General features: G+C 32.2%; 2 protein-coding genes and 2 long non-coding RNA genes across 4 annotated transcripts; 3 read left to right on the top strand and 1 right to left on the bottom strand.

Annotated features, from left to right (window-relative positions):
* Positions 1 to 1,140: 1,140 nt before the first annotated feature.
* LOC122582293 (dol-P-Man:Man(5)GlcNAc(2)-PP-Dol alpha-1,3-mannosyltransferase) lies at positions 1,141 to 6,790 on the top strand. The gene is made up of 13 exons (XM_043754664.1): positions 1,141 to 1,374; positions 1,479 to 1,513; positions 3,012 to 3,149; positions 3,813 to 3,881; positions 3,970 to 4,127; positions 4,227 to 4,293; positions 4,409 to 4,462; positions 4,837 to 4,925; positions 5,111 to 5,227; positions 5,310 to 5,431; positions 5,513 to 5,591; positions 6,245 to 6,301; positions 6,390 to 6,790. Exons 1-13 carry the CDS (start codon positions 1,221 to 1,223, stop codon positions 6,559 to 6,561), a joined length of 1,311 nt encoding a protein of 436 aa, XP_043610599.1. The 5' UTR covers positions 1,141 to 1,220; the 3' UTR covers positions 6,562 to 6,790.
* LOC122582295 lies at positions 6,420 to 12,174 on the bottom strand. Its single transcript, XR_006321156.1, has 4 exons — positions 12,092 to 12,174; positions 10,708 to 10,814; positions 10,560 to 10,625; positions 6,420 to 6,508 (listed from the first exon to the last, which is right to left on the bottom strand). It is a non-coding gene; the product is annotated as an uncharacterized LOC122582295 (long non-coding RNA).
* Positions 8,670 to 12,486, top strand: LOC122582294 (heat shock factor-binding protein-like). Its single transcript, XM_043754665.1, has 5 exons — positions 8,670 to 8,831; positions 11,083 to 11,133; positions 11,425 to 11,448; positions 11,528 to 11,570; positions 12,108 to 12,486. Exons 1-5 carry the CDS (start codon positions 8,829 to 8,831, stop codon positions 12,227 to 12,229), a joined length of 243 nt encoding a protein of 80 aa, XP_043610600.1. The 5' UTR covers positions 8,670 to 8,828; the 3' UTR covers positions 12,230 to 12,486.
* Positions 12,487 to 18,168: 5,682 nt separating this feature from the next.
* Positions 18,169 to 18,894, top strand: LOC122580954. Its single transcript, XR_006320931.1, has 3 exons — positions 18,169 to 18,271; positions 18,613 to 18,740; positions 18,816 to 18,894. It is a non-coding gene; the product is annotated as an uncharacterized LOC122580954 (long non-coding RNA).
* The last annotated feature ends 7,720 nt before the right edge of the window (positions 18,895 to 26,614 follow it).

The raw sequence follows: 26,614 nt of genomic DNA, 5'->3' as shown, positions 1-26,614 counted from the left end.
TATTTTTCTTCCATGGTTAAGCTATTTGGAAATGACAATCATTTGAGACATTGTCATGATGATATGTTGGAGCTTATAGAAGGTTTGAATGACTAGAAGTCATCTATACTATATTATAAAAAGAATAACCCCATGTTGAAAGTTACATGGGGGAAAATGTCTAAAATATCCTTAATGATATATTACACTTATGGTCCTTAATCTTTTAAAATATCTCAATTAACTCTTTAATCAATTACATTTACATCAAGTATCTACACCACTTGACGCCGCCTCCACCACCACACCGTCGCCGCCACGAACACCGCCGCATAGCGCGGGTACCGTGCTAGTTATAATTAATGTTGATACGATTATTATTAGCATTAAATACCTAAGTTTCTTATGGTATAAAAAGTAAAAGAAAAATGTATATTTATTTAATTGGAAAGAGTGGTGTACATTCAATATATTATGAGATTTGTATGTATTTGTTCTCGGGTTACCCGTGCAATATGGCGGCAGAGCGGCGACAATGGGTGATGGTGACATTAACGATGTGGTTATTAATGTAAAGGTAGTTGGCGTAAAAGAATATCATAGTTAATGAAAGGGGCACTTGTGAAATATGAGATATGTGTGAAGATGTTTGGTTTTTTAGGGTTTAGAATAAAGGTGTTAAAAGGTTAGGGATAAAAAAGATAATTCAAAAACTGAATTGTTTAAAAGAAAAAATGTCTTTCTCTTTATTAGATAGTACTAGATGGATGTTCGCGGACGCGGTGGCGATTACAATAGCGACGACGGTGTGGCGAAGGTGATGTGAAGCGGTGGTGGTGGCGTGGTAGTGAATGTAAATTAATTGATGTTAGAGGGGTTAATATGGTTATTTAACGGTTGGAGCATATATGTTGTAAGTTATTTCATTAAGGGTATTATAGATATACATGTGAAAATGTTTAAATTAGTGAATAAAAAACAGAAGAATAATATGATCATTTTAAAATCTTAATTACTTAAAAAGAGGACAGTTTGCTTTATATAGTAAATTAGTAATATAGATAGATAAATATAGATATTTGTTGTCTATGAAAGTTAATTTTTTGAAAAACAAAAATTGATGGTCAACAATGAGTCAAAGGGACTGTTTTTGTAACAAACTCTGCTTACTTTGACAGGCCATCTGATGAAAATAACATTCTCACTGCACCCGCCGATCTTATATTTCCTTCTGCCAATCCATGGCGACCCGGCCCGCACCCAAATACAGACCCGGGAAAACAAGATCAAGCTCTTTTATTCAAAATCTTTACAAAAACCCCAAAATTCCATTTTCTTTTCTTTTGCTTCTCGCAGATTCTCTTCTTACTGCCCTCATCATCGCTTATGTTCCTTGTAAGCACCCTAAATTCCTTCCAATTTATTACATCACTTTTTACTGTTTTCAACGTTCTCTCGTGTTTTTATTGTTTTTAATACTTTTTTTTTTTTTTATATAGATACAAAGATTGATTGGGATGCTTACATGTCACAGGTGAGTGTCTATTTTATGATTGATGATACATAATTTTGTATTTTGTACAATTTGAATAAAAACATTTAGTACAATTTAAGGATATTAAAAAAAAAAAAAATCCTAAACAAAGTGTATTTTTGTTAAACCCCTTTAAATTATGTTGTTTAGGATTAGCAATGTAACATAGGTTGTTCATTTTATCATGTAAATGTGTGCCTAGTCGTTTGTTTGATACTCTAAAACAGAAGTATGGAATCGAAATCTTGCGCTATATGTTGCTTATTGATGCATAATGTTCCTGATATTAAAGTTGAGAAGTCAATGAATCTAAGAAACACACAAGTACTTACAGGAAGGTAAGATCATGGGAGCATTGTGAAACTTATGATCACGGGTCATGTTTTTGGAGTTATAGTTAATACTTTGGTGAGACATGATAAAATCTATTGACATTACTACATTAGATAGATTTATTTTTGTAGTTTTGTATTAGAAGAATGATAATTGATATTCTACATTATAAGTTGATCTGTGATGAGTTATATCGATTCAAAAGATATGATTACCTCAATGTTAAGTAATGTACCTAATCTCAAAATGTAACTGAAAAGTGAAAAGAATCCGGTTAGAATACTAAAGAATGTATTATACTAAACTGAGACCTGTATCCAGGCCATAATAAAATAGATGTTTTAAGGGTCAAAAACTGAGTTTTGTCGGTTTTGGTGGTTTCACACAGTTTGATTTATGACCATTGTGAAGTCTATTTTTTTTACATTAAAAATTATGTGGGCATGGTTTTGGCTGTTTGGATTTAAGGTGTTTGGTTTTACATTCGGTCTGTTTCCCCTTTGGTTTTGGTGTATTTGGTTTGGTCAGTTGAGGTCTTTTGAGATTGAGTAAATTACCAAATACGAGACGATCAACACTATTAAGCCACCAGGTTTTGATCAAACATCATATAAAGAATAGAGTTTGCACTGTTCTTGTTTTAAATTAAATAAGGTGATGACTTATTTTTGAAATATATTTGGTACATTATTCATTTATATTTCAAACTTATTTGTCTAATAAGTTTTTTTCACTTTAACTCTAAAATCTCATTATTTATTTTAAATAATAATGAGTCTGGTAAACACACATCCAAACACCCAACAAGCCAAGAGATACAAATGGATTTATAGAAAAAGTAAAGTAACACCCAATACCTTCTTCCATGGGTTATGGGTCCCAATACCGTCTACGGCCTTGTAAGGAGTAAGGATCGAACCCTTAACCTCTATCTGTAGAGGCAAGCGTGTCAATTACTTGATCCAAGCCTTGATTGGTTTTAATAAAGTATAAATTTTGCATTTTTAATACCCGTTCTTTGACGTCAAAAATTTGAATTGAAATTTTGATGGTGTAAAATAAGGAGTATTTTTGATTGTATGTTTTTTCTTTTTTTGGTTCGAAAAGGAAACAAATGAGTATGTGATTTTGGTTTTACTCAAAAATGGCATGACTGACCAAACAGGTTAATGGATTTATCGAAGGAGAAAGAGATTACAACAATCTGAAAGGGGATACAGGACCTTTGGTTTACCCGGCCGGCTTTCTTTATATATACTCCGCCATACAATACATTACAGGAGGCGAGGTCTATCCTGCCCAGGTGAATACTTATTTGCAGTCATTACTAGTTTGAATCACTTGCAGTGAGCCTTTTACTTATTGTTCTCTTACATATGATGGAAAGTTGCTCGTAGCTGATGAACTTGTTCTGATTCATATAGTATAGATATTAGTTCTAGTTAACTATTTTGGATCATTATAAGGTAGCATAATCATTCCATGTCAAAGTTTTCATAAGCTTCAAGCTTTGTGGTGAAATAAGTCAAAGAATCCAATAGGGGTGGTATTAGGATTAGAGGATTATATGGGTAACTCGTTCACTAAATTTGAAGTTACATTTGTCAAATATTTATATCCTCCTAATGAACACAAATGAGTGACACTAAAGATTAAAATGTATTTGGAACGACATTGTAGTTAGTTTTACCAGATCAAGATGAACAAGCATGTCAATGGTCTAGATGAGCCACTGTGCATTTACTGTTATTTTAGAACTGCAAGTACATTTGAAGTTGACCATGATTAGGAAGAGATACAAATAATATCTTTATTATGAAGCTTCATAGATCTTTGAGAAACTTTTTTTGCCTGAACTTCTGCGATACTGTTTGAAAATTACGGAATTTCACGTGTGGAGTTTTATGTTTTCAAGATCTACCTAAAAATATTCAATAGTGGCTGACAAGCTTTCTTGTTATTTCAGATTCTCTTTGGTGTGCTCTACATTGTGAATCTGGGAATATTGCTATTCATTTATGTCAAGACTGATGTGGTATAAACACTTTCCGTTCATTTGATGATATTCGTGACTCTTTACCATCATCAAATGTTACACTCTCTTTTTTTTTTCTTTTTCACAGCTACCTTGGTGGGCTCTCACTTTGCTTTCGTTATCTAAAAGAGTGCATTCAATCTTTGTCCTTCGTCTGTTCAATGACTGTTTTGCGATGACTCTTCTCCATGCATCTTTGGTTCCACTTCTTTACCAGAAATGGCATTTTAGTTTAATTATGTTCAGGTTTTATCCTATTTTCTATACTAATAATTCTATCTGGGATACAAGTCATCAACAGAATACAGTATGGGTTTAACCTTGGCTTTGTTTTCTGTTTCACAGCTTAGCTGTTTCAGTGAAGATGAATGTGCTTCTTTATGCTCCTCCGTTGCTTCTTCTCATGCTTAAGGTACACTATATGATTCTATTTAAATTTATTGAAGTTTGTGTCTGGATCCTACATACATTTAGTCATTTACTCAACCTACCATTTATCTTTTTCAGTGTATCACTTTTAACTACAGGCTATGGACATTATTGGGGTAATATCAGCTTTAGCAGGTGCGGCACTAGTGCAGGTGCTTATTCTTTAGTGCTTGGATTTGTATTTAATGTTCACGATATGTATGCTTTTTTTTCTACATAAAGGTGAAAAAACGGGCGGGTTGGGTTGTGGGTCAATTTGGGTTAAGGTTGATCCCAATATTGATCTTTTATTTAGCATAAAAGACTTGGGAGGTTATGTGCTAATATGCATCAAAATACTTTGAGTGACTTATAATTTGTTTAACCCATTAGATTAATTAACCAATATCTATCCGTTTATAAGTAAATGAGTCAGCATTGCTATCACTACTATGCAATTTGCATGATCATATGAGTTATCTTGCAACCACAGGGTGACTTGGTTTGTTATCCTCTTTTTAACAATCTTTTTGTATTCATTTTGCAGATTCTGTTGGGGTTACCGTTTCTATGGGCATATCCAATTGAATATCTATCTAAAGCCTTCAATCTTGGACGAGTATTTATCCACTTCTGGTAACCTTCTATGCGCTTCAATATGCAAAATTGTGCAACAAATAAATTTTTTTTATATGTAGATTCCCTTTTATATAATATATAAGGTGTCTCGTATTCTCATATAATATTGAAAAATTTTTGGTAGATATGTGTTACTAAATGTTATTTATTGTTTTGTTATTTTTTATCGTTATTGTTATTAGGTCTGTCAACTTCAAGTTTGTCCCTGAGCCAATTTTTGTGTCAAAGGCTTTTGCTCTCAGTTTACTAGGTGTTCATCTCGGTTCTCTTATGATTTTTGCGCATTATAGATGGTGCAAGTAAGTTGAGATCATACACATTTCATTAGTACGAAAAAATGAAATACAAATTCATTTAAAGTAATTATATTAACGTCTGCAGGCATGAAGGAGGATTGGTATCATTCTTGCATTCTAAATTAGTCCAAATACAGTTTAAAAGTCACGTTACCAGCTCCTTTCCTCTTCATGTTAGCACTGGATTAAAGCGGCTTAAAACAGAGCGTAAGTGTACTGTCTTCGAGTTTCTGTCATCTTTATATGTATGTGGAAGTTGGCAACTATAATTGTTTATTAATTATACAGATATTGTTACAACAATGTTCACTGGAAATTTTATTGGCATCGTGTGTGCGCGGTCTTTGCACTACCAATTCTACTCCTGGTAAATTACCTCACTTTTTATCGACCTCAAACTTGATAGCATATGTTGTAGTATACTGAATGGGCATGAGAATGATATGATTTGGCTTTAAAGCAACGTTAACATTATACATCTGCTACTATAGGAAAATGTTCACTTGAGACTTATCATATAATATGAGTTGAGGAGTTGATATGTTTAAATATGAATGATGATTCTCCATTCTTTAAGTGATTAGCATTTAAACTGACACACTCAACACCTCTTTTTGTAGACAACTGACAAATTTACAAGAATAACCCTGATAGCTCAAGAAACATTACAGTTTACTTAAGAAAGAAAATGTACCAGTGCTCGTTATTTCATACCAAATGAAATATGATGGTGCAAAATATTGTTTGGATGATATTTGGGTGTTGTTTTTTCAATGGGTTCTGCTTTATGTCAAATTGGTCGAAATAGGCAAAGATATAATAGCAAAAATACAGTGTTCTCAGTCATATTTAGCACATTATATATTTATCAAGTTCTCAAATATTTGACCCAGCTGAACCAAACCTGTTCTGACTTGAGATCGAATCTGCCTGATCCACCCATTCTGCCACCTTCAGTATCTATTGTGCGAATGACAAGTTTGGAATGTTACAATGACACTATAATATCATTTTATGCAGGTACTTCTGTAGCTTACCATATCTTTTATGGAAAACGCCTTTTCCAACTATAGTCCGGTAAGTCAGCTAACCATGAAAATTCACAAATTGTACTCTCATTGATAAATCCTCCTATAGCATTGAGACTTATGTTATGGTTTTGCAGGCTGCTGCTGTTTGCAGGGGTGGAATTGTGCTGGAATGTTTTCCCCTCCACCGTCTACTCATCCATCACACTTTTTTGTTTACATATAATCGTCTTATGGGGTCTTTGGAAGGCGCCACCTGAATATCCATACGAAAATGAGAAACAGCTGGCTGGGAAGAAGGTCAAATGAATTTCATAGCTAATGGTTTTTATTTTGGGTATAATTCCATTGTCTCTGTTTTGTTTTATTTTAATGTTTGTACTTTAATCATTATAGGACTAACTCAAAGTGGGTACCATTGTATGTGTTAAGGGTGTTTGTTTTGTTTATGTAATGGTCCCTTGAGTCTTACAGTTAACTGCGATGACAAAGACAATGCTTACTACAGATGGCTAATATACATTTTTTCTGTTCTAAAGATGGAGCCAGTTTAATTTGTGACGAAATCGTGTATTTTTCACTCTTTAGTCATTACTTTATAAGTGTAGGTATTGTAGTTATAATGTAGATATATACGAGTATTTTTTTCAGCGTGGCTATAGTTTTCATGTTTATAATGACTATCCAGCACTTTTTTTTTAACAGCTAATACTTTTATTGATACTGTGTACCGGCGTGCCGAAGCATGGAAAAAACAATTACAGTTACACTAATAGAGACGGACTCATTGCCCAAGTTGACCAAAACAAACTAGTTTTCCTATCACGACTACAAAACCAAAAATAAGATAACGACTATAGCTTGGATCACATCGTCACATGTTTCTTCACTATCTCAATGACTATCCAGCACTCTAATTAACGAAATAAAAAGCATTCACAATGGGGTTAAGGTGATTGTAATGGTCACATCATCGTTTCAAAACAACTGAACCCCTCAGTACCCAAATAATATATTTTATTTTATTTTATATAAAATAAAACAAATTTCAGGCGACCTCACCTTTCACTTGACGTTGACATACTCACGACGGCTTGGTGATCCTTAAACGACGCCAACCCTCTAACAATTGGCACAAATGGCACAAGGGTGGTTGGGCCTTGACGCCTGGATCTTCCACCCCGTTACAAACACTTTTATATGTTTTAACTTTTAAGATTAACATTTTAAAAGCCTATTGAAAATAAGTTGATTTAACAAAGACCATTCACAATGTATTTATTTATTTTACTTTTATAACTATTTGGTAACTTATGATTCATAGCAAACCACCAATTTGATATCTTTAATCCCTTATAAAAAATATTAAATTGTAAGGAAAAATGATTATGCTTCTAGTAGCATGTATCATACATGTTCCATCCTCACAATCTTTTAAAAATTTAAACATTGATTTCAATCACATGGCTTAATGTTTAATATTTTTTAAATAATTTGTGGGAGGGGAAACATGTTTGATATATGCTTTGAGAAGCACATATGTTATCCCCAAAATTGTATTAGATTAAGACTTTAAGTACATTTTTTGTTCTTAAAATACCCCTTTCAACATATTTATGGTTCCCAAAATGTCCCTCCACATACTAACACTATTAGTTCACTATTTCTTATCAATTTGTAATTGATTCTAATTTAATTAACATTGATTTTTCTATATGGTTTTACAATAATCGACAGAATCTCATAATCTATATTTTTGACACACTCTGAAACCAATGTATTCATTCAAAAAAGTAATTATAAAATTCCGCTGCAACGCGCAGATACTATGCTCGTTTTTTATTAAAAGAACAAAAGTTTTATTTCTGAAAAAATCTTGATCGTACTTACGAACTCCTAAACTCATTTTTGGAAAATTGTAAAGTTAGCCCACCTTTCACAAAAGAAAATTAAAGAATTTTTATATTTAACGAGAGATAGTGTCTATGTGTTGCAGCGTTAAGATGATGGAGGTGATAGGTCAAGTCATAGAGTAGGATAGCTAAATGGCTTAGCCGTACGAGCTTTGCCCTCGGATTTAAAAATCCGTCAAAAGTATATCGAATGACATCTCTAATGAAACAACATGAAATTTTAAGAATACCATACAATTTTTATAATTTATCGATATACGATTTTTGAGATAAAAGATTTTGAATGAATAAGAGAAATAAAATGATTTATGGTAGAGAAAAAATAAGTGGTTGAGATCTGAGGAGAGAGAAAAATAATGATTGAGATTTAAGGATATTATAGGTATATTAGGTAGAGATATTTATATTAGTGAATAAAAAAGAGGATAATTTTGGTAGTTATTAATAAGATAGGATTAGAAGTGTTAGATAATAAAATACATAAATGAATAATTTTTTTTGAAATAATGGTTAGTAAATTGGTAAAATAAGATTTACAAAGCATTTGCAGAAAACCTCATTCCCTCCCACCCTTCCTTCCTCCGTAGCAGTAACAACATATCGATCGATCGATCGCTTGATTATTGCCTTCACTTTTAATTATTATTATAATAATAATAAATAATGGTAAGCATCTCATTTCTTTTCTAATTATATATCATTATTATTATTATTTAGTGTTATATCCATAATTTGAAATTAACGTAATCTAATCACCCTAAACATTTATCATTATCAATCTTTTCTGTCCTCGGAAATATTGTTTTATTCAATTACAGTTATTCATTTATTTTGCATTTTAATTAAATGTGATAACCCTTATCAATTTTATTTTTTTTTAATTTAAAATTCTAATATCTTTTTTGTAGATGATTTACTCGATGCATTATTATCAACAGATTTGCATTTGATGAATTTATTATTTTAGTTAGTTTTTTTATTTTTATTAAATAATATGCTGATGTTGTGTTGATTCATTTAGTATCAATTATTAAGTTGTATATTAACTCATTAGATTAGATAGAAGTTGCAGCCAACTTTGCTGTGTGTCTGTTTCTTTTACGGTGCGTAACGATCAACCTAATTACGCTTTTGCCCCAAACTAGCTAGTAAATTTCCAAGATATGTTCGTACATATGTGTGTGTCTCTCTCTGTGTGTGTGTATATATATATATATATATATATAGGTTAGAGATCCGGAGAGAAGGTTCTTAAGAAGAGAAGAGAGAGAAGGTCCGTTTTATTTATTTTATTTTTTTTCATTCTTGTTTTTTAATTAACTCTATCCATAAAAAAAATTTAAAAGAAAAAATTTCTAACCCGAGTTAGTGAGTTATACATGTAAGAGTACGGTACGGGCTTCGCCTTAAGGATATTAATAAGGGGTAACTGGTGGGAGTAATAGGTCATAGAGGGTGATAGGTCATAGGGGGTGATCGGTGATGGGGTGACCTACTTAACGGGGCTTCGCCTTTACCTATCATGGCTCCGCCATAGTCTCTGAGAGGCTTCGCCTATAGCTTACGGGCTATGCCCTTTGAAAAAAAAATATTTTTAAAATTTTTTATATGAAATTGATTAATTAAAGAGAGAATGAAAAAAGTAAAAAAAGGAAAAAAAGCTCAAAAAAAGAAGCTAAAAAAAAAATGAACCTTCTCTCCCTTCTGTCTTTATGGTACCTTCTCATTTGATCTCTATCCTATATATATATATATATATATGATAATGGCTACTAGCTCAACATATAAACTTGATTGGTACCTACCTTTGCTGTTTTATGGAATCTAAGGGGGCGTTTAGTTGGGAAAAACACACCTTGTTTTCCATTTTTGTTTTCTAAGAAAACATGGAAAACAAAAAACGCGATCAAGTCATAGACTTAATGGAAAACTAAAAACATTTTCCACAACTAAATATACCCTAACGTTTTTTGTTTTTTACTCATCTGTAAATGACCTTTTTTACCCTTTTTTGTAAATACCAAAAGTGAAAACCCAACGTATGCTTGGTAAGGGCAAACATGAAAAAATCAATGACTTGATGGAGACAATAGTAACATTCTTGATCAGAGAGATCATCAATAATGGACACTATGGTTAACGGGACGTGGGATGACTCAATTTGAACTCGTGACCTTGGCTTTATGTTGCATGTCCTCCAAATTTAGGCTATTATCCTGGGGATAGTTTATGCCTTCTGGATTAAGTTGTAAAAAAAAACATGTGAATTATACCATACTAACTACTTTTTCAGTTAAATTTGGATATGTTAAAATAAAACAATGCATGAGTGAGAGTGATATAAGTAGTTGAGTTACTACCAGAAACTAAAGAAACACTCGCTACTAGACTTACGACTGGAGTAGATTAATTTTTGGCTGATTTGACTTCTTCGCAACCAGCCATATCATAGACTTATAACTGCAATGGAAAGCCAATATTTCAAACAGGAAATTAAATAAAGCTACAATTAAAATAATTATTTTACTAAGTAAGAATATACCTGGTTTCTAATGAATTGCAGATGTGCGTTAAGTTCTTGCTTGTTGAAAAGCACGAATGGTAGGAATGAGTTGAATGCTGGCCCTGTGTTTCTTTTTTCTGGTCAAACTAGTGTATCATGCAGAGGAGATAGTTAGAACAATTTGTATTCTTAAAGACATATTTGGTGTCCTTTAATTATCATAGTTGTTATGGTTGTGAAATTTCCTGCATTCTCATGTTAGGTTGTTAGAATCGTTCTATGATTCAGTTTATATATTTTTGTAGCTTTTAATAGTTTTCTATAGGTAGTTGATAATGAGTCGCGTATAATCCGTATATTTGTTCTGAAACAATTTACTCACTACGGAAAGGTTTGAAATGTTTATGTCCCCAGGAGAAAGATTCAGGAGATGGTAAGCAAAATACTGCTGACATGACACAGTTTGTAAGTTCCTTAGACTCTAGTTTATGTTTTACAAGATTTAATTTTGAGTCATGACATATCTCTGCACTATAAAATATGAAATTATCTGTCCTAAAACGGATGAATCTTACATGTTGTCTATATTATCTCCTTGCCTTACTTCTGAACTACGTGTATTAGGTTTTGACATTATATACATATTTGGTATTGATCAGTGATTGCCAACATTTTGTCTGCTAATCACATAAATTTTTTGAAAGCGGTTTATTCACTCGAGAGTCATAACTAATAAAGATACCATTTTTATTGCAGGTTCAAACCCTTCTTCAGCAGATGGTAACTTGTAACTGCTAGCATGGTTCTATGCTAATACAATTACACTTCTACTTTGTACTGATCGGTTTTCTCTTTGCAGCAAACCAGATTCCAGACAATGTCCGACTCTATTGTTTCAAAGAATATCCTTTTTACATAGCTCTGTGTTATTATTTTGCAATTGCCAAAATATTTGTGAATACCAAACTATTTCTAATCTTCATAGTTGATTTAAAGGGTCTTTGGGATTGTGTCTTAGATGAGATAATATGATTATGGCATATGCAAAATGGAAATAATCAAAGAGCAGTTTGGCAAACTATATGAAAAAAAGTGTTAACAAGCGTTTCCTGCATTTTTCTCAGATAGAATACACAATTTTGGAGAAACACGTTAACACATAAATTTTGAAAAATGTCATATTTTAACCAGAAAATGTGTTATTCAAATGCAAACCTAGACACCCCCCTGATATATAACGAGTATGATTCAGTCCTATGTAAATTCCTATCCTGAATTTTACCGGTTGTCCTATCATGGTTTAACAGCGTTGTAAAAACATCAGTCTTTGGGTCCCATCGATGTAAAATTCCTATTCCTATGAATTATGTGCCTATATATCGCATTCTTATCAATGGAGATAATGGTTTTTTATACAATTTACCTTAACATCAATGTACTTGATGAGATGGGAGAAAGAATAAGTGAGTTGGAGCAGAGCATCAATGATCTTAGAGCAGAAATGGGAGCCGAGGCCAATCCACCTCCTGCAGCACCAAAGCCCGATGAAGGTTCTGCATAGCACTTTATGTGTCAAGTCCTTTCAACTGATAAGTTAGATTCATGTTTTGTGTGTTAGTTTTATTATCGTTATCACATAGCGCATTTAGAATTTAAGAACGGTGATAATATCTATGTTTTACTCTTAAGATTGGCCTAGTCAGCAGTATTTTGCTGGATTGTTTTGGTGTGTTTGCGATTTGGGATGTTTGAACATGAATACCCTCTTTCATGATTTGGAGTTATCTTCATACATAATGAAATTAAATTTTTTACCTATTTTATTTTTCCATGTTAGCATGTTTCTTTTGTTGTTTGTGCAGCTAGTGCCCATCAGCTTCTCCAAATCACGACCCTTTTATATGGTCGACAGTGGCAAAGGTAAATTCTATTTTGTTTTCATTTAGTTTTCGTATTTTGGTAGCCGGATGCTTTTGTGGTACATGTGATTTTCATTTACTTTTAAACAAAGTCCTGAATTCGAAAAAAGAGCAGAAAAGAAAAAGATAAAGATGATTGCTTTTTTTTTTCCTTAAATAATTGTTTAGAATCTTTTAGAAGAAAAAGTTTGTGATAATTTAAAGGGGATTAGTTTTCTGGAATGTAACTATCTTTGACCGAATGTCTATAGTAGGAAAAAACTAAAGTTGTGTGTATTGTATGTAAGCAACTCGAAAAAGTGTTTATTGTATGTAAGAAAACATACGTGGCAATCATATACAGGTGCCACTTGTCAGATTTTAATTGGTTGAAACAAAATTCTTACATACAATAAACATTATTTATGAGTTGTTTACATACAATACACACAACTTTAGTTATTTCCTACTATAGACATTCGTTCAAAGTTTCTTACATTTCAATAAACTAATCCCTAATTTAAAGTCATGAGTCCTGTATGGTGGACACAGGACAGAAATGGCTGACAGTTGTATCAATATGAAATTTTTATATCGTTAAGTCCTGGACTAATTGTAATAAGCTACGTTTTCTGATTTCGTAATCACTGTCAACTTGTGACGTAAAAACCTAGAGTTTGGCTGGTTATATGGAATGAAAATTTTAGACCAGTTGATGCACAGGTGTCTAAGCTTCTATTTTTGAACACCAAAAAAAAAAAAAAAACAAAACTGAGAGATCTTCATATACTTGCTCTGCAATGGCTCCCCAAAATGTGTCTAGTCATTGCTGCTAACACAAAAGAGGATGAATGCACTATATACATGCTTCATTAGTTTGCTTAGATTTAAAGACGTTAGGATCTTATTATATTCCATTGAAAACAAAACAGGAATGAAAGAAAACCGAAAATGAAGTGTCGTCCTTTACCATATTAAGCATCATAATCACAATTGTTGCGGTATAAATTTGGCTTTTGTTGTATGTCTTCTCTAATATCTGACCAGAAAATAAACTTGCTTGTATCTGCTTATGGTATATGTTGCTGTCTTGTCCTCGTGTTCTAGGAGCAGTCGAGTAGGGGATGTCAAATAATCACAACTTTCTATTGTATCGATCGTTTGATACTGAAATAACATGGAAGGTAAGCCATCAGTGTATTGAAATTAATGAAAAGGTTAAATGGCAATTGTATGTGTTAAGCGTTAACCCATAAAAAGTAAGTAGTAAATAGCTTGCAGTTTTGGGAATTTTAGTTCACTTGAACGTTTGATATGGACATCAACTACTTAACCAAATGCTTACAAATGACGATATGGATGAATGATCATTATCTTAAAATGCAATTATGCATATTAAGGGAGACGTTTAGTTGGGGGAAACACTCATTATTTTTAATTTTTGTTTTCAAAAAAAACATGGAAAACATTAACGAGATGGAATCATAATTTTTCAATAAAATAAAAAACACTGTTTTTCACTTTTTTATGAGAAATTAGAAAACATTTTTTTTTTAATATTGTTTTTCACTTTTCATTTTTTAAATTTTGAAAACCTCAAATTGTTCTCGATATTCTAATTTTGAATGCATTTTTAAAATTTTCATTTGTTTTGTCGAGATGAAAAACTCCTTTTATATTCTGGAAAATTAGAAATGAAAAAACTATAAAACATTTCCACAACAAAACGCGCCCTAACTTTCTAATATTTTTTTGTAGATTAAAACACCCGTATTTGGATTAGAGTCAATTATGGTAGGTTCATCGTGTTAGTGTCGATGTAATCTTAGGGTTTTGCTACTTAGTACGAAGAGATGGAGAATATGAAATGAACCCACAAAATAGTTTTATGAATCTTGATTTGCTTACGGATTTTGTTTCGGGGTATTTTGTCTAATATCTAGAAGGTGATAAGGTTTTTTTCACTATTTTTTTTTTTTGACAAGTGAATTTTATCTCAGACGCGTATGATGTATGTTAATCGCACAACGAAAGGGTCCCGCACTAAGCGGATTTTAAATAGCCTTTCTCACCATACCACATCCTTTATTGGAAAATACCGTCGAGTAGAACCTACCAAGTCTCGAACTCGAAACCTTAATTCCCCGGGACCCCGCATAGCAAGTTTTTTTCACTATCTATTTCTTTTTCGAGGATGCATATAAAACGTTTTTTTTTTTTTCTCACTTTTTCTTGCAAATTACAAAAGATGCCAAAGGATTTGTTTGATTGCAATAGATTTGTTTGATTGCCCTTTATGAGGTTGACACGTCAACACTTTAGTAGCGGAAGTAGCAGTGAAAAGTTTTAGAGTTAATCGTATAATTGGTCTATGTGGTTTACACACTTTAGCGATGAGGGTCCCTTTTTGAGTTTACTAGCAATGGGAGGTCCCTACTTTAAGAATTTTTTGCAAGATTGGTCCTTTTTAACATAACCTTTAGCAGGTTTCGTCAAGTCTCCACGTGGCCATAACGTGCAGGGACAAAATAGTCATTTCATGGAACAGAGGGACCATTCTTGCAACTTATATAAACTTTATCTTCTTCATCTTGTTTTCTACATTATACTTCATCTTTCTTTATTTCCATATCCTGCAACAAAATATAATTAAATCTAAAACATGAAGCTTATACTCATTCAACATTTCAGCATACAAAATCAGCGATTACATGAAACTTATTCCCATTCAATCATTAGAACGAACCGGTTGTGAGCAATTATCTATACTATCTATACTACTATATAAAAATTATAATCCCCATGTTAAAAAGTTTACATTTTTTTGACATGCGAAATTACCAATTTACCCTTAATGAATTAAATCACCATCAACCCTTAATATTAAATTACACCATTAGTCAATTATATTATAAAATATCTCTAATAACCCCTTTTAAATAAAATATCTTTACGTACACCTATTGATGCCGCCACCATTGTCAACATCCATCGCCGCCATCACGTCACCGTCATCGTCGGCTTGCCACCGCATTGCGCGGGTACCATGCTCGTATTATAAAGCAAAAATTCGACGTCTAAATTTAAGTTTCAACATTTACTTCCCAAAATGCCCCCTATATATTATATATTTACCTAAAATAACTATATTACCCTTTCTTTCTCCTCAAATCTCAACCAAATGACCAATCATTTTTTTTCTCTCTCCTCCATAAATCATTTATTCTCCCAATTCATTCAAAATCTTTTATTTCAAAAACCGTACATCGATAAATCATAAAATTTATATGGGTGTTCTTAAAATTTCATGCTCTTTCATTAGAGATGTCATTCGATACACTTTTGACGAATTTTTAAATCTAAGGGCGGAACCCGTACGGCTAAGGCATTTGGCTATCACACTCTATGACCTATCACTTTCTATGACCTATCTCACTCTATGACCTATCACCCTATCATCTCACCGCCGCAACGCGCAGATACTTGCTCTCGTATTTTTAGCACAAAAAAGCGATTTTAAGCCAAATAACAACCTCAACATATGGCAGCAAACAAACACACTTTCATAATCAAATTAATGAAAATCCAAACATGAAATTCAAAATGATATTACCGATTAGAGGGAATAAGATAGAGATCTTAATGAAACTCAATTGCAACTGATCTCTTCAACTCGAGCAGCTTGTAGATCACGAATCCAATCCCTTGAACACCTTTGTAGTAGTAACAGGGGAGGACACAAATCTAAATCGATAACAATTCTGATCTAATCCTTAGATTGACGACATGTGTATATATCATAATAAATAACGCCATATGACTATGGAGGAAAAAATAATAATTTTGTTTTCGAAGTTATACAAGAATTAATTCATGGAGAAATGAAGTATCATGCTAACATATTCTTATAGATATATGAATATACTTTGTTATAATTATATAAACTTTTGGATAGATATCAAACAAAAATAGCTGTAGGCCTGTAGATATCATTTTATAAATACTTGACAATGAAAAATTTATATATATATATATATATATATATCCCCTTTTCAAACTAAAGGAGACCGCAAAGGTTGCGTCACTTTGTTGACGTGTCGAGCATTGGCCGAATCCACATTGGAAGTATGACATCTTTGATGACCAATTTGATGTGTTTATAATGGTGTTTTTAGTGTGTGTTGGAGGCAGAAGGCGGGAGGTGAAGTGAATTGAAAGAGTTTGGGCGGGACTTTGGCTGGCAGGCACAAGTTGGATTTATTTTGATTTAATTTAATTTAAAATTGTGATAATTCTGATTTTTAGGTATTAGGGTGATGGTAGTAGTACAATGTGATTAGAGTAGTTGTCTCACAAACATTTAATGCAAACTGTTTCCCCCATACACTTCCGGCGCATGCTCTGTTTCATGCAGGAATATGTAAATATATATGCCATATATGCATACATACACAGAGATATTATATATATGAGTTAATTTCACAAATCGTCCTTGTGGTTTTACCAAAAAATCATGTTTCATCCTTTAAACTTCAAAATGACACTGGTAGTCCTTTATACGCGGATAATGGTCACGTTTCGTCCTTTAATCTAACGAATGATGGTCACATTTCGTCATTTAATCTAACGGATGATGGTCACGTTTCGTCCTTTATACGATCGACTAAAGGACGAAACGTGACCATTATCCGCATATAAAGGACTACCAGTGTCATTTTGAAGTTTAAAGGATGAAACGTGATTTTTTGATAAAACCACAAGGACGATTTTGAAATTAACTCTATATATATTTTATAAAAGAAAAGTACAACATAATATGGGGAAGCTAATTGTGTAGTTGACACCTACTGTGCAACATGTACCTTCCCATCTCTATAGTTGTGATTATAGAGAAATTCAAAATCAAGAAAGAGAGAGACATAATTTGTGTTGACCAAGCTGGATTACTCACACCCTAAATATTTTTCAAAAAATTATTTTTTCTCTCTTAGGTTTTCCCATCCATTAGGTATGGCCAATAACAAGATTACTTATGTGAACGAACTTGATGCGTCTCTAAATTGGTTGAACATGAAGGTAAGGATAATCCGTCGATGGATCAATCCGGTGCAGAAGCTGGAGATGGTTTTGGTTGACGAGAAGGTAACCTATTAACTGTGTCTACATGTATTATATATTTATTATAAATATACAGTTATAAGCTTGCATCATACTTTCAACATGGATCTAAATTTTTTCAGGGTGGGAAGATTCAATGTTCAATGAAAAAATAGATGGTTCCTATCTTTGATCTGGTGATCAAAGAGGATACGGCTGTGTTGATTAAGAGGTTTGGTGTTGGTCAGTCTGATGACCCTTTCCCTGTGGTAAAAAATAAGTTGAAGTGTAATTTTTACAGAAGCACCGAGGTGCAGCCTGGTGTCACTTTCAGTGGTGATCCATATGCCTTTTCATTCTTGTCTTTCGATGGGATTACTGTAAAAAAGCTAGAGATGACGACACATTGAATATTGGTTAATATATATACTAGAATTTTTAACTCAATATACATTTATCAGACCATATACTGTTTGAACATCTTCACTTTCGATGTTATGTTGTTTTTCAGATGTAATTGGTTGTGTCACTTGGTGTGGAAATCTAGAGTTGTTCAAATCACAAAAAGGGGAATGGAAGAAGTTTATGTTGGAACTCAAAGATTTGGAGTAAGTACCCACATGATACATATTTATATATATTGTAAAATTTACTTTTTTTTTGGTTTAAGAATCTGTCAGTTGAAAACACAGGGTTATAAATCGGGAAAGGATATTTGTTAGTACATGGAATTTAGGTTTTGTATGCTTGTCAGAATATGTAAATCGTGTATATAGCAGTTTTATGGATGTGTTTCTTAATAAGGAGGTACAGTATTGAATGTGTATTTTTATGTATAAGAGTATTGAATGCAAAGTACATTTATGAATAATCATTGGTAATATTTATATACCATATATTTTATATAAGTTTGCCAAAAATAATAGATTTTTCAATTTCTATATTGTAGGGGTAACACACAACGCTGCACTTTGTGGAATGACTATGCAGTTCAATTTAATGACTATGTGGAGAAGAACAAATCTGGAGAGCATGTTATCACCATCATGCAACATGTCATCCTTAACGAATTTAGGGGTAAGTTTCGTATATGTATCTGCTGTTAAGTGTACAATGAAAATGTTAGGTAACTTTCTTTGCTATTTTTTGTAGAAAATGTGACAGTTCAATCTGATAAGTTTGGAACACGAATCTTCATAAATGAAGATATCCAACAAGCTCATGATTTTAGGAGGAGGTTAAATATGCATGTCTTCAATATTTCAATATTAAATACATAGCAAACTAACTAAATCTTCATAGATGAATATATCCCGTAAGATATGTTACTTGCTTTTTAACTGTTTTGAAACATGATAGGTTGATAGTGCAAGAAGGAGCATGGAGAAAGAACCTATAAACCAAATAAATTAATCAATATCTAACAAACTAATGTGACTGATTTTCATATATCATAATAAGTAATTAACATGATCACTAAAAAAAAGTTTGTACCACTTGATGAAAAGTGTAATCTTTTGCAACAACTAACTGACTGTTAACAGCGGAATAACCAGCCTGCATCATCCTACGATACTCCAAACCACCACTACAAAATACTTGAACACCAAACATGCATTCCTCTTTCAAAGTAAAACACACAGTACCAAATACTTTATAAGGATCAATTTTTACAAACTTTTTCCAACAACTTCCAGAAAGCAAACAACTACCATCATCTAAACGTGCAGCCCAAATCTTATGTGTCTTCCCCCTACTATCAACCAAATTCATACAAAACATAAATTCTTGTGGAAACAGATTGCCAAATATGTTTGGTATCACCTAAACAACACAATCAGAATAAATATTTCATCTTTCCAATTCTTAGAGTCATACACATAAAATTAAATAATAATGAAAAACTATATTGGTAAACAACAACTAACTAGTTTCTTTTCAAACTCCTTAATATCTCCACATTTCACCAGAAATTGGAATTCAAACTCCAACAACTATGAATACAAATGAAATAAACCCAACAGAATTAAAAAAACTCACATTTTTTATTAACTAAGACAGATTATGCCAAATATGAACTTCTAAAACCCTAAAATAAAGGGGTACCTTAATATAATGGTAAACAACGTGGACAAACACGTATATAGTTTTATATATCGATATATACATATATATATATATATATATTGTATCATCCCAAGATAAAATATGTTTTATTTAGAAAAAAAACAAACACACATGGTCCCATCCCTCATAACTGGCAACGGATTTCTGAATCACATAATCAATATATGGTCCCTTATCCCCTAAAAGTTTACCAGATTTAACCATTAACCCCGAAACCCTAAAAAACAACTGGTCCCAAAATAGGGCCGCAATAATTTTAAATAATAACACAATAACGTAACAAAGATAAGAACATACTTTTAGTAAATAATATTAGCAGAGATTCACAACATTAATGAAATAAAATAAAAAACAAAAAAAAACATACCTTTTTAGACATGGTTTCCTGATAGAGAAAAGTGAAGCGCGGATGATTTTGTGTGGTGGTCGAGAGATTAGGATTAGATTATGTGATTTTATTTTTTTTACCGTGTATTTAGGATATTTACAAAAACAACCCTATACTTCCGGTCTTCAACAATTCCGCTAAAAACCAAGTAGGTAAACATGTTAAATAATTATACATAATAAATAAACACATGTTTTTAAATCTTTTTAATTATACTAATGAATTTACACAAAAAATTAGTCAACTAAAATTGGTTAATTTAAATTGTAATTAAAACAACACATTCGAATTGTATGACCATAAATATTATGTTGTTATAAGTGAAACTATTTACAATATTTTCATCGAAATATGTAAATGAAATATCTTTGTACTTAATAGTTTGAATGTAGTATTACATACTTTGACTTCTGGAATTTGAATGTATCATTAAGTATTTTAAGTGATCATTTCTACACGACAACAATTGCAGGTATTTACCAAATTAAATACACTTCTCATTTTTATAACATTTCTTTAAATATTTTCTATACATTCTACTATATTATATTCAAATCAATTTTTTTAGTTTCTACAATATTTTATTAAATTTATTTTTTTATAAACTAGCCTGCGGTTTCCCGCGGGATAAAAATCTAGTATATATATATATGAGAGAGATCAAATAAGAAGGTGTCTTAAGGAGAGAAGGGAGAGAAAGTCTTATGAACCAATCAGAATGTGACATGTGGATTTAAAAAAAAACGCGGTGGCATTTTTGTAAATAAATCAAATTTTTGTCAGCCTGGGTCTGGGTCAGCTTGGGTTATGATCAGCTTAGTTTGCCAGCTTGGTTGGGTAAACTTGGTCAGCTTGGTTGGTCAGTTTGGGTTCTGGGTCAGCTTGGTTAGTCAGCTTGGGTCAGATTGGTCAGCCTGGGTTATGGGTCAGCTTGGTCAGCCTGGAATCTGGGTCAACTTGGGATCTACATTTGTGTAGATTATGTATAGTTTTGTGTCAAGCTGACCTAACTTGACCCAGACCCCAAGCTGACTCAACCCAACCCCAAGCTGATCCAAAACCCATTATCTACATTTGTGTAGATTGTGTCAAGCTGACCCAACCCAAGCTAACCAAGCTGACCCAATCTGACCCAACCTGAACCAGACCCCAAGCTGACCCCAAGCTGACCCAAAACCCATAATCTACATTTGTATAGATTAATCTACATTTGTGTAGATTGTGTCAACCTGACCCAACCCAAGCTAACTAAGCTGACCCAACCTGACCCAGACCCCAAGCTGACCCAAGCTGACCCCAAGTTGACCCAAGCTGACCCAACCCCGAGCTAACCCAACCTAACCCCAAGCTGACCCAATCAGACCCTGACCCTAATCTGACCAAACTGATCATGCTGACCAACCAAGCTAATCAGAACCCAAGCTGACCCAAACCTGACCTAAGCTGACCCAACCCAGAACCCAAGCTGACCCAAAACCCATAATCTACATTTGTGTAGATTATGTGTAAATTGTGTCAAGCTGACCCAACCTGACCAGACCCCAACCTGACCCAACCTGACCCAGACCCAAGCTGACCAAACTGATTATGCTGACCAACCAAGCTGACCCAGACTCAAGCTGATCAGAACCCAAGCTGACCAACCAAGCTGATCAGAACCCAAGCTGACCCAGACCCAAGCTGATCGGAACCCAGGTTGATCACTTCAGAAAAGTTTGATTTATTTACCAAAATACCACTGCGCATTTTTTTCATTTTGACACATGTCGCGTTCTGATTGGTTCATAGGACCTTCTCTCTCTTCTCTCCTTAAGACACCTTCTTTCAGGATCTCTACCCTATATATATATATATATATATTATATTTAATAGATTTGTGATTATGTCTGGATAAATATAAGGAAAAAACAAATGTTGTAGTAATTGATTACGCAAGTTGATTTTTCATTTTGACATCATATTAAATTTTTAATTTTTTATTTTTTAATTTAGGTATTAATATATTTTTATTTATTGGCTTTTAGCGCCACTAAATTTTGTTTTATAGAATTATAAAAATAAATTGTTTATTTACTATCTTTATAAAATTACTATCTTTTTAAATTTATTTATGTATCATTATTTTATAATAAAAACAAGATTATAACATTTAAAACTTTATTTTGATGCATTATAAACCTATAAAACTAAACAAATTTATAATTATTTTCTTTATATAGGATTTTAACAATACGTTGATGCGTCAAAACCAAAAACTCACACATTTTGTTTTATGCATCCAATAATGCATCTGCATCGAATTTATAAATCTTTAATTTTTTTATAATAATGTTGATACATCCATGTATTAGTGTTTATTTGATAAATAAATACATCATGCAAATGCATCAATTTAATAATAATAATATAGATAGTATTAACAAAATTTTCTTTAAAATCCCGGATTGATTACCTAGTATCTAATTAAAATAGGATATTGAAGAAGCCTTTGGAGCTATTTAAACTTTTTGGTTCCCGTACTCCTATTTAACAATATATTTTTTATAACATTAAAACAATAAATTTATACTTGTTTATATATGTTCCTTTATCTATATTTTTCATTATTAAAAAATAAAATAAATTGGTAACTTTAGTTTATAAAACGAAAACTATAAAATATGTATTTTGAAAGTGTCTGTTCATATTTGTGTTAAAGTTGTTGACACATTTTGAACGAATCAAGATTTTGGTTTATATATATCTAATTTCTTGCGTGCCTCGTGCACTAATTATTTATAGATATTATTCGCTTATTGTTACAATACAATGCATTTTGTGACTTTACAACTAGATCGATAAAAAACGAGTTTGGATCTTAATTTTTTATTTTATTTAATTGTTGATTTTGATTTAGCTTTATTGAATTCGACTTTAATTGTCGATTTTGATTTACTATTTACTGAATTCAATCTTATTTTAAGTCGATTTTGAGTTAGTCTTTATTGAATTCGACCTTATTTTAAGTCGATTTTGATTTAGTCTTTATTGAATTTGACATTACCTTAAGTTGATTTTGATTTAGTCTTTATTAAATTCGACATTACCTTAAGTTGATTTTGATTTAATATTTATTGAATTCGACGTTATTTCAAGTCGATTTTGATTTAATCTTTATTGAATTCGATCTTATTTTAAGTCGATTTTGATTTAGTATTTATTCAATTCGACCTTATTTCATTATTGAATCCGACCTTAACTGTTTTTGATTTAGTCTTTATTGGATTCGACATTATTTCAAGTCGATTTTGATTTAGTCTTTATTGAATTCAACCTTACTTCATTATTAAATTAGACCTTATTTTAAGACTTCGATTTAGTTTTTATTGAATTCGACCTTAATATTTTTAAGATTTTGATTTAGTATTTATTGAATTCGACGTTATTTCAAGTTGAATTTGATTTAGTTTTTATTAAATTCGACATTACTTGATTACATATAATGTCATTATGTAAAACATGTTGAACTAAATTACTCGACCACTTATGTGAATATTACATATAATGTCATATAAACCATGGCATATTTCTTTATTATACGTCGATTTCAACCATACTTCTTTATCCAAAAGGTTAAGTTCGACCTAAATATATTATAGGTCAACCTATTGATCGAGTTCAACCTAACTTTTTTATAAGTTGAGTTCGACCTAAAGTAATGTCCAATTCGACCTAACATCTTATCGAGTTCAACCTTAATGTTTTAAAGTCAAGTTAGACCTAATCTTGTCTAGTTCGACTTTAACTTATCAAAATCGACCGTTTACTTGTTGAGTTTTCCTTAATTGTCGAATACAATTTCACCTTAAAGTTTTACGGAAAGATTTGCCACTTAAATTTTGAAAATAATTTTTCTATGCCATTTTTTTTACCATAACACATTAAGAAAAATAAAAATAAATAAAAAATACAATAATGAAATTTGATTTAGTCGCCAAGGGCACTCAAACTTTAAAATTAATTTTTCTATGGCATTTTTTTTTTACCATAACACATAAAGAAAAATAAAAATAAATAAATAATTCAATAATGAAATTTGATTTAGTCGTCAGGGGCTGCCGTCTCTTGGACCCCGCTTTCAAGGGTGTTGCCCCGGACCCCCATAACTTAGGGGCTTCGCACTAATGTACATGGTCTCATCATTTGTGCCCAAAGGTCAAAGGTGATTCTCATGTTGCACTCTTTTTTCCTTTTGCATAATGAGCACGAAGTATATTAATTCTGCCCAAATGTGATTTAATATGCTTTGTGTGCGAAAAGGACTATTTGCATGCAGAATATACACGATTCTTAATTTTGCGCCTAAAGGTCAAATGATAAGCGTTGTGTTGCATGATCCTAATGCTTATTTATACTTAGATATTAGTTATTTCTGCCCAAATGTGATGTAACATCTAAGTAGAGCCTTACTTTAGTTTATTGTTTTGGTGTTTACAATAGGCTTACCTATCACTAGTTTCATTACTATAATAATGGTCATAGTCTTATTATTTTAAGGAACATTACTATTAAGCATACTTATTACTTTAGTTCCATTACTATTAAGAGACATTACTTACTATTAAGAGACATTACTTAGTCTGCCTTAGATAGCTAATCATGTCACTATAAGAACATTAATATTAGACCAACTTATTTTAAGCAATAATATAATAATCTTCTATTGCTTGTATCATAAATTTTATTTTCCCTATCTCCGCTATAGTACCTAACCTAAGCATTGAGCCACTTACCGGTGCAAACTTTGTTTCATGAAAAGATTAATTATCTCTAACTTTGAAGATGCTAGACCTTGACAATGACATTCGCCATAATGAACCCACTGCTATTACTGCAAACTTTTCCACATCTCAGAAAGCGAATTTTTAAAAGTAGGATAGGGCGAATCGTTTGTCACTAACGATGGTCAAGAACTCCATTAATCTCAGTATCCGAGGAGCTATGACTTCAAGTAAACGTCTAAGGCGCACACGAGTAGCTTAGATACAAAGGAAATAGTAGTGTTCGTGAACACATAGTTAAGATGACTGACATGGCTCATAAGCTTAAGAGTCATAAAATGAAAGTCTCTGACAATTTTCTTATGCACTTTATAATCACCACATTGCTTGCTCCTTTTGACACCTTCAAAATTACCTATAACTCTATGAAGGATAACCCGTCGATGAGTGAATTAATTGCAATGTGTATGCAAGAAAAGGGTCGCCTCAAGTTGGGCTAACCTGAAGCTGCTCACCTTACTACCACTGCTAATTCCAATAATTTGAGTAAGGGTAATAACAGTAATAAGACTGCGAGTTAAGTTCAAAAGACTAATCATAGTGCAGTTGCCTCTAGCTCTGAGTTCTTGACGAGCAATCCTAACTGTAAATTCTGCTGTGTCAAAGGGCACAGTAAGAAAGATTGCCCTAATATCAAGGAATGGCTAGATAAGAAAGGTAACTTATTTAATGTAATATTTGATTTCTTTACTATTCATGTTCCAATTACTATATGGTGAGATGACTCTTGGTCATAATTTCTCACAGTCTTTGTTGTCTCGTAATATTGATGACATAACTAAAACAAAGACAAAATCACCTAACCAATTAGAGAATTCCTCCATGTTGTGGCACAAACGTCTTGGCCACATTTCATGAGTTTGCATCACACGACTCATAAAATATGGAATAATGCATTATCTTGACTTTAGTGATTTTTGAAACATGTATTCAGTGTCTCAAAGGCAAAATGGATAAAGAGAATAAGAAAGAAGCCACTAAAAGTTCCAGCTTCTTGGAAATAATTCACACTGACTTTAGTGGTTCCTATCTCGCATCCATCATTGGGCATACATCATTTATTACATTCATTAATTATTATTCGTGTTATATACACCTATATCTGATCTGAACCCTTATAGACTTTTATTGATCTTAAAACTTTGGTTTAAAACCAACTTGATCATAAGATAAAAGTTGTGAGATTAGATAGAGGATGTTAGTATTATGGTAGACATATTGATATTGGTAGCTCCTAGTCCTTTCCATAACTTTATCAAGAAACATGGCATAAACTATCCAATATACCATGTCTGGTTCTCTTCAACAAAATTGTGTTGCTAAAAGAAGAAAAAGAACCTTAATGGATATGGTGAAAAATATGTTTGCCAACACTAACTTACCTACTTTAGTTTGGACTGAGACCTTAAAACAGTCGTTCATATACTCAATAGGGTTTCATCAAGTTTTGTCCATAAAATTCCTCATTAGATCTGGAGAGGTAGGAATCTGAGTCTAAAATATATGAAAGAATGATGTTGTCTTGCAAAGCATAATTTTATAACCCTAACTTAAAGAAACTGTATCCTAAAGCTCTTACATGTTTCTTTATCGGTTATAAGTTTTACTGTTTTTCC

This window comes from Erigeron canadensis, chromosome 9, assembly GCF_010389155.1.
Source record: "Erigeron canadensis isolate Cc75 chromosome 9, C_canadensis_v1, whole genome shotgun sequence".
In the NCBI taxonomy this organism is placed as follows: Eukaryota; Viridiplantae; Streptophyta; class Magnoliopsida; order Asterales; family Asteraceae; genus Erigeron; species Erigeron canadensis.
Note: the sequence above shows the minus strand (reverse complement) of the source record. Positions and strands in the feature narration are given on the sequence as shown.

Coding starts and splice junctions, on each gene's coding strand:
- LOC122582293 (XM_043754664.1), top strand. CDS start 1,221: ATGGCGACCCGGCCCGCACCCAAATACAGACCCGGGAAAACAAGATCA. Junction 1,375..1,478: donor CATCATCGCTTATGTTCCTT/GTAAGCACCCTA, acceptor TTTTTTATATAG/ATACAAAGATTGATTGGGAT. Junction 6,302..6,389: donor CCTTTTCCAACTATAGTCCG/GTAAGTCAGCTA, acceptor ATGGTTTTGCAG/GCTGCTGCTGTTTGCAGGGG.
- LOC122582294 (XM_043754665.1), top strand. Junction 11,134..11,424: donor CTGCTGACATGACACAGTTT/GTAAGTTCCTTA, acceptor TTTTTATTGCAG/GTTCAAACCCTTCTTCAGCA. Junction 11,571..12,107: donor CGACTCTATTGTTTCAAAGA/ATATCCTTTTTA, acceptor ACATCAATGTAC/TTGATGAGATGGGAGAAAGA.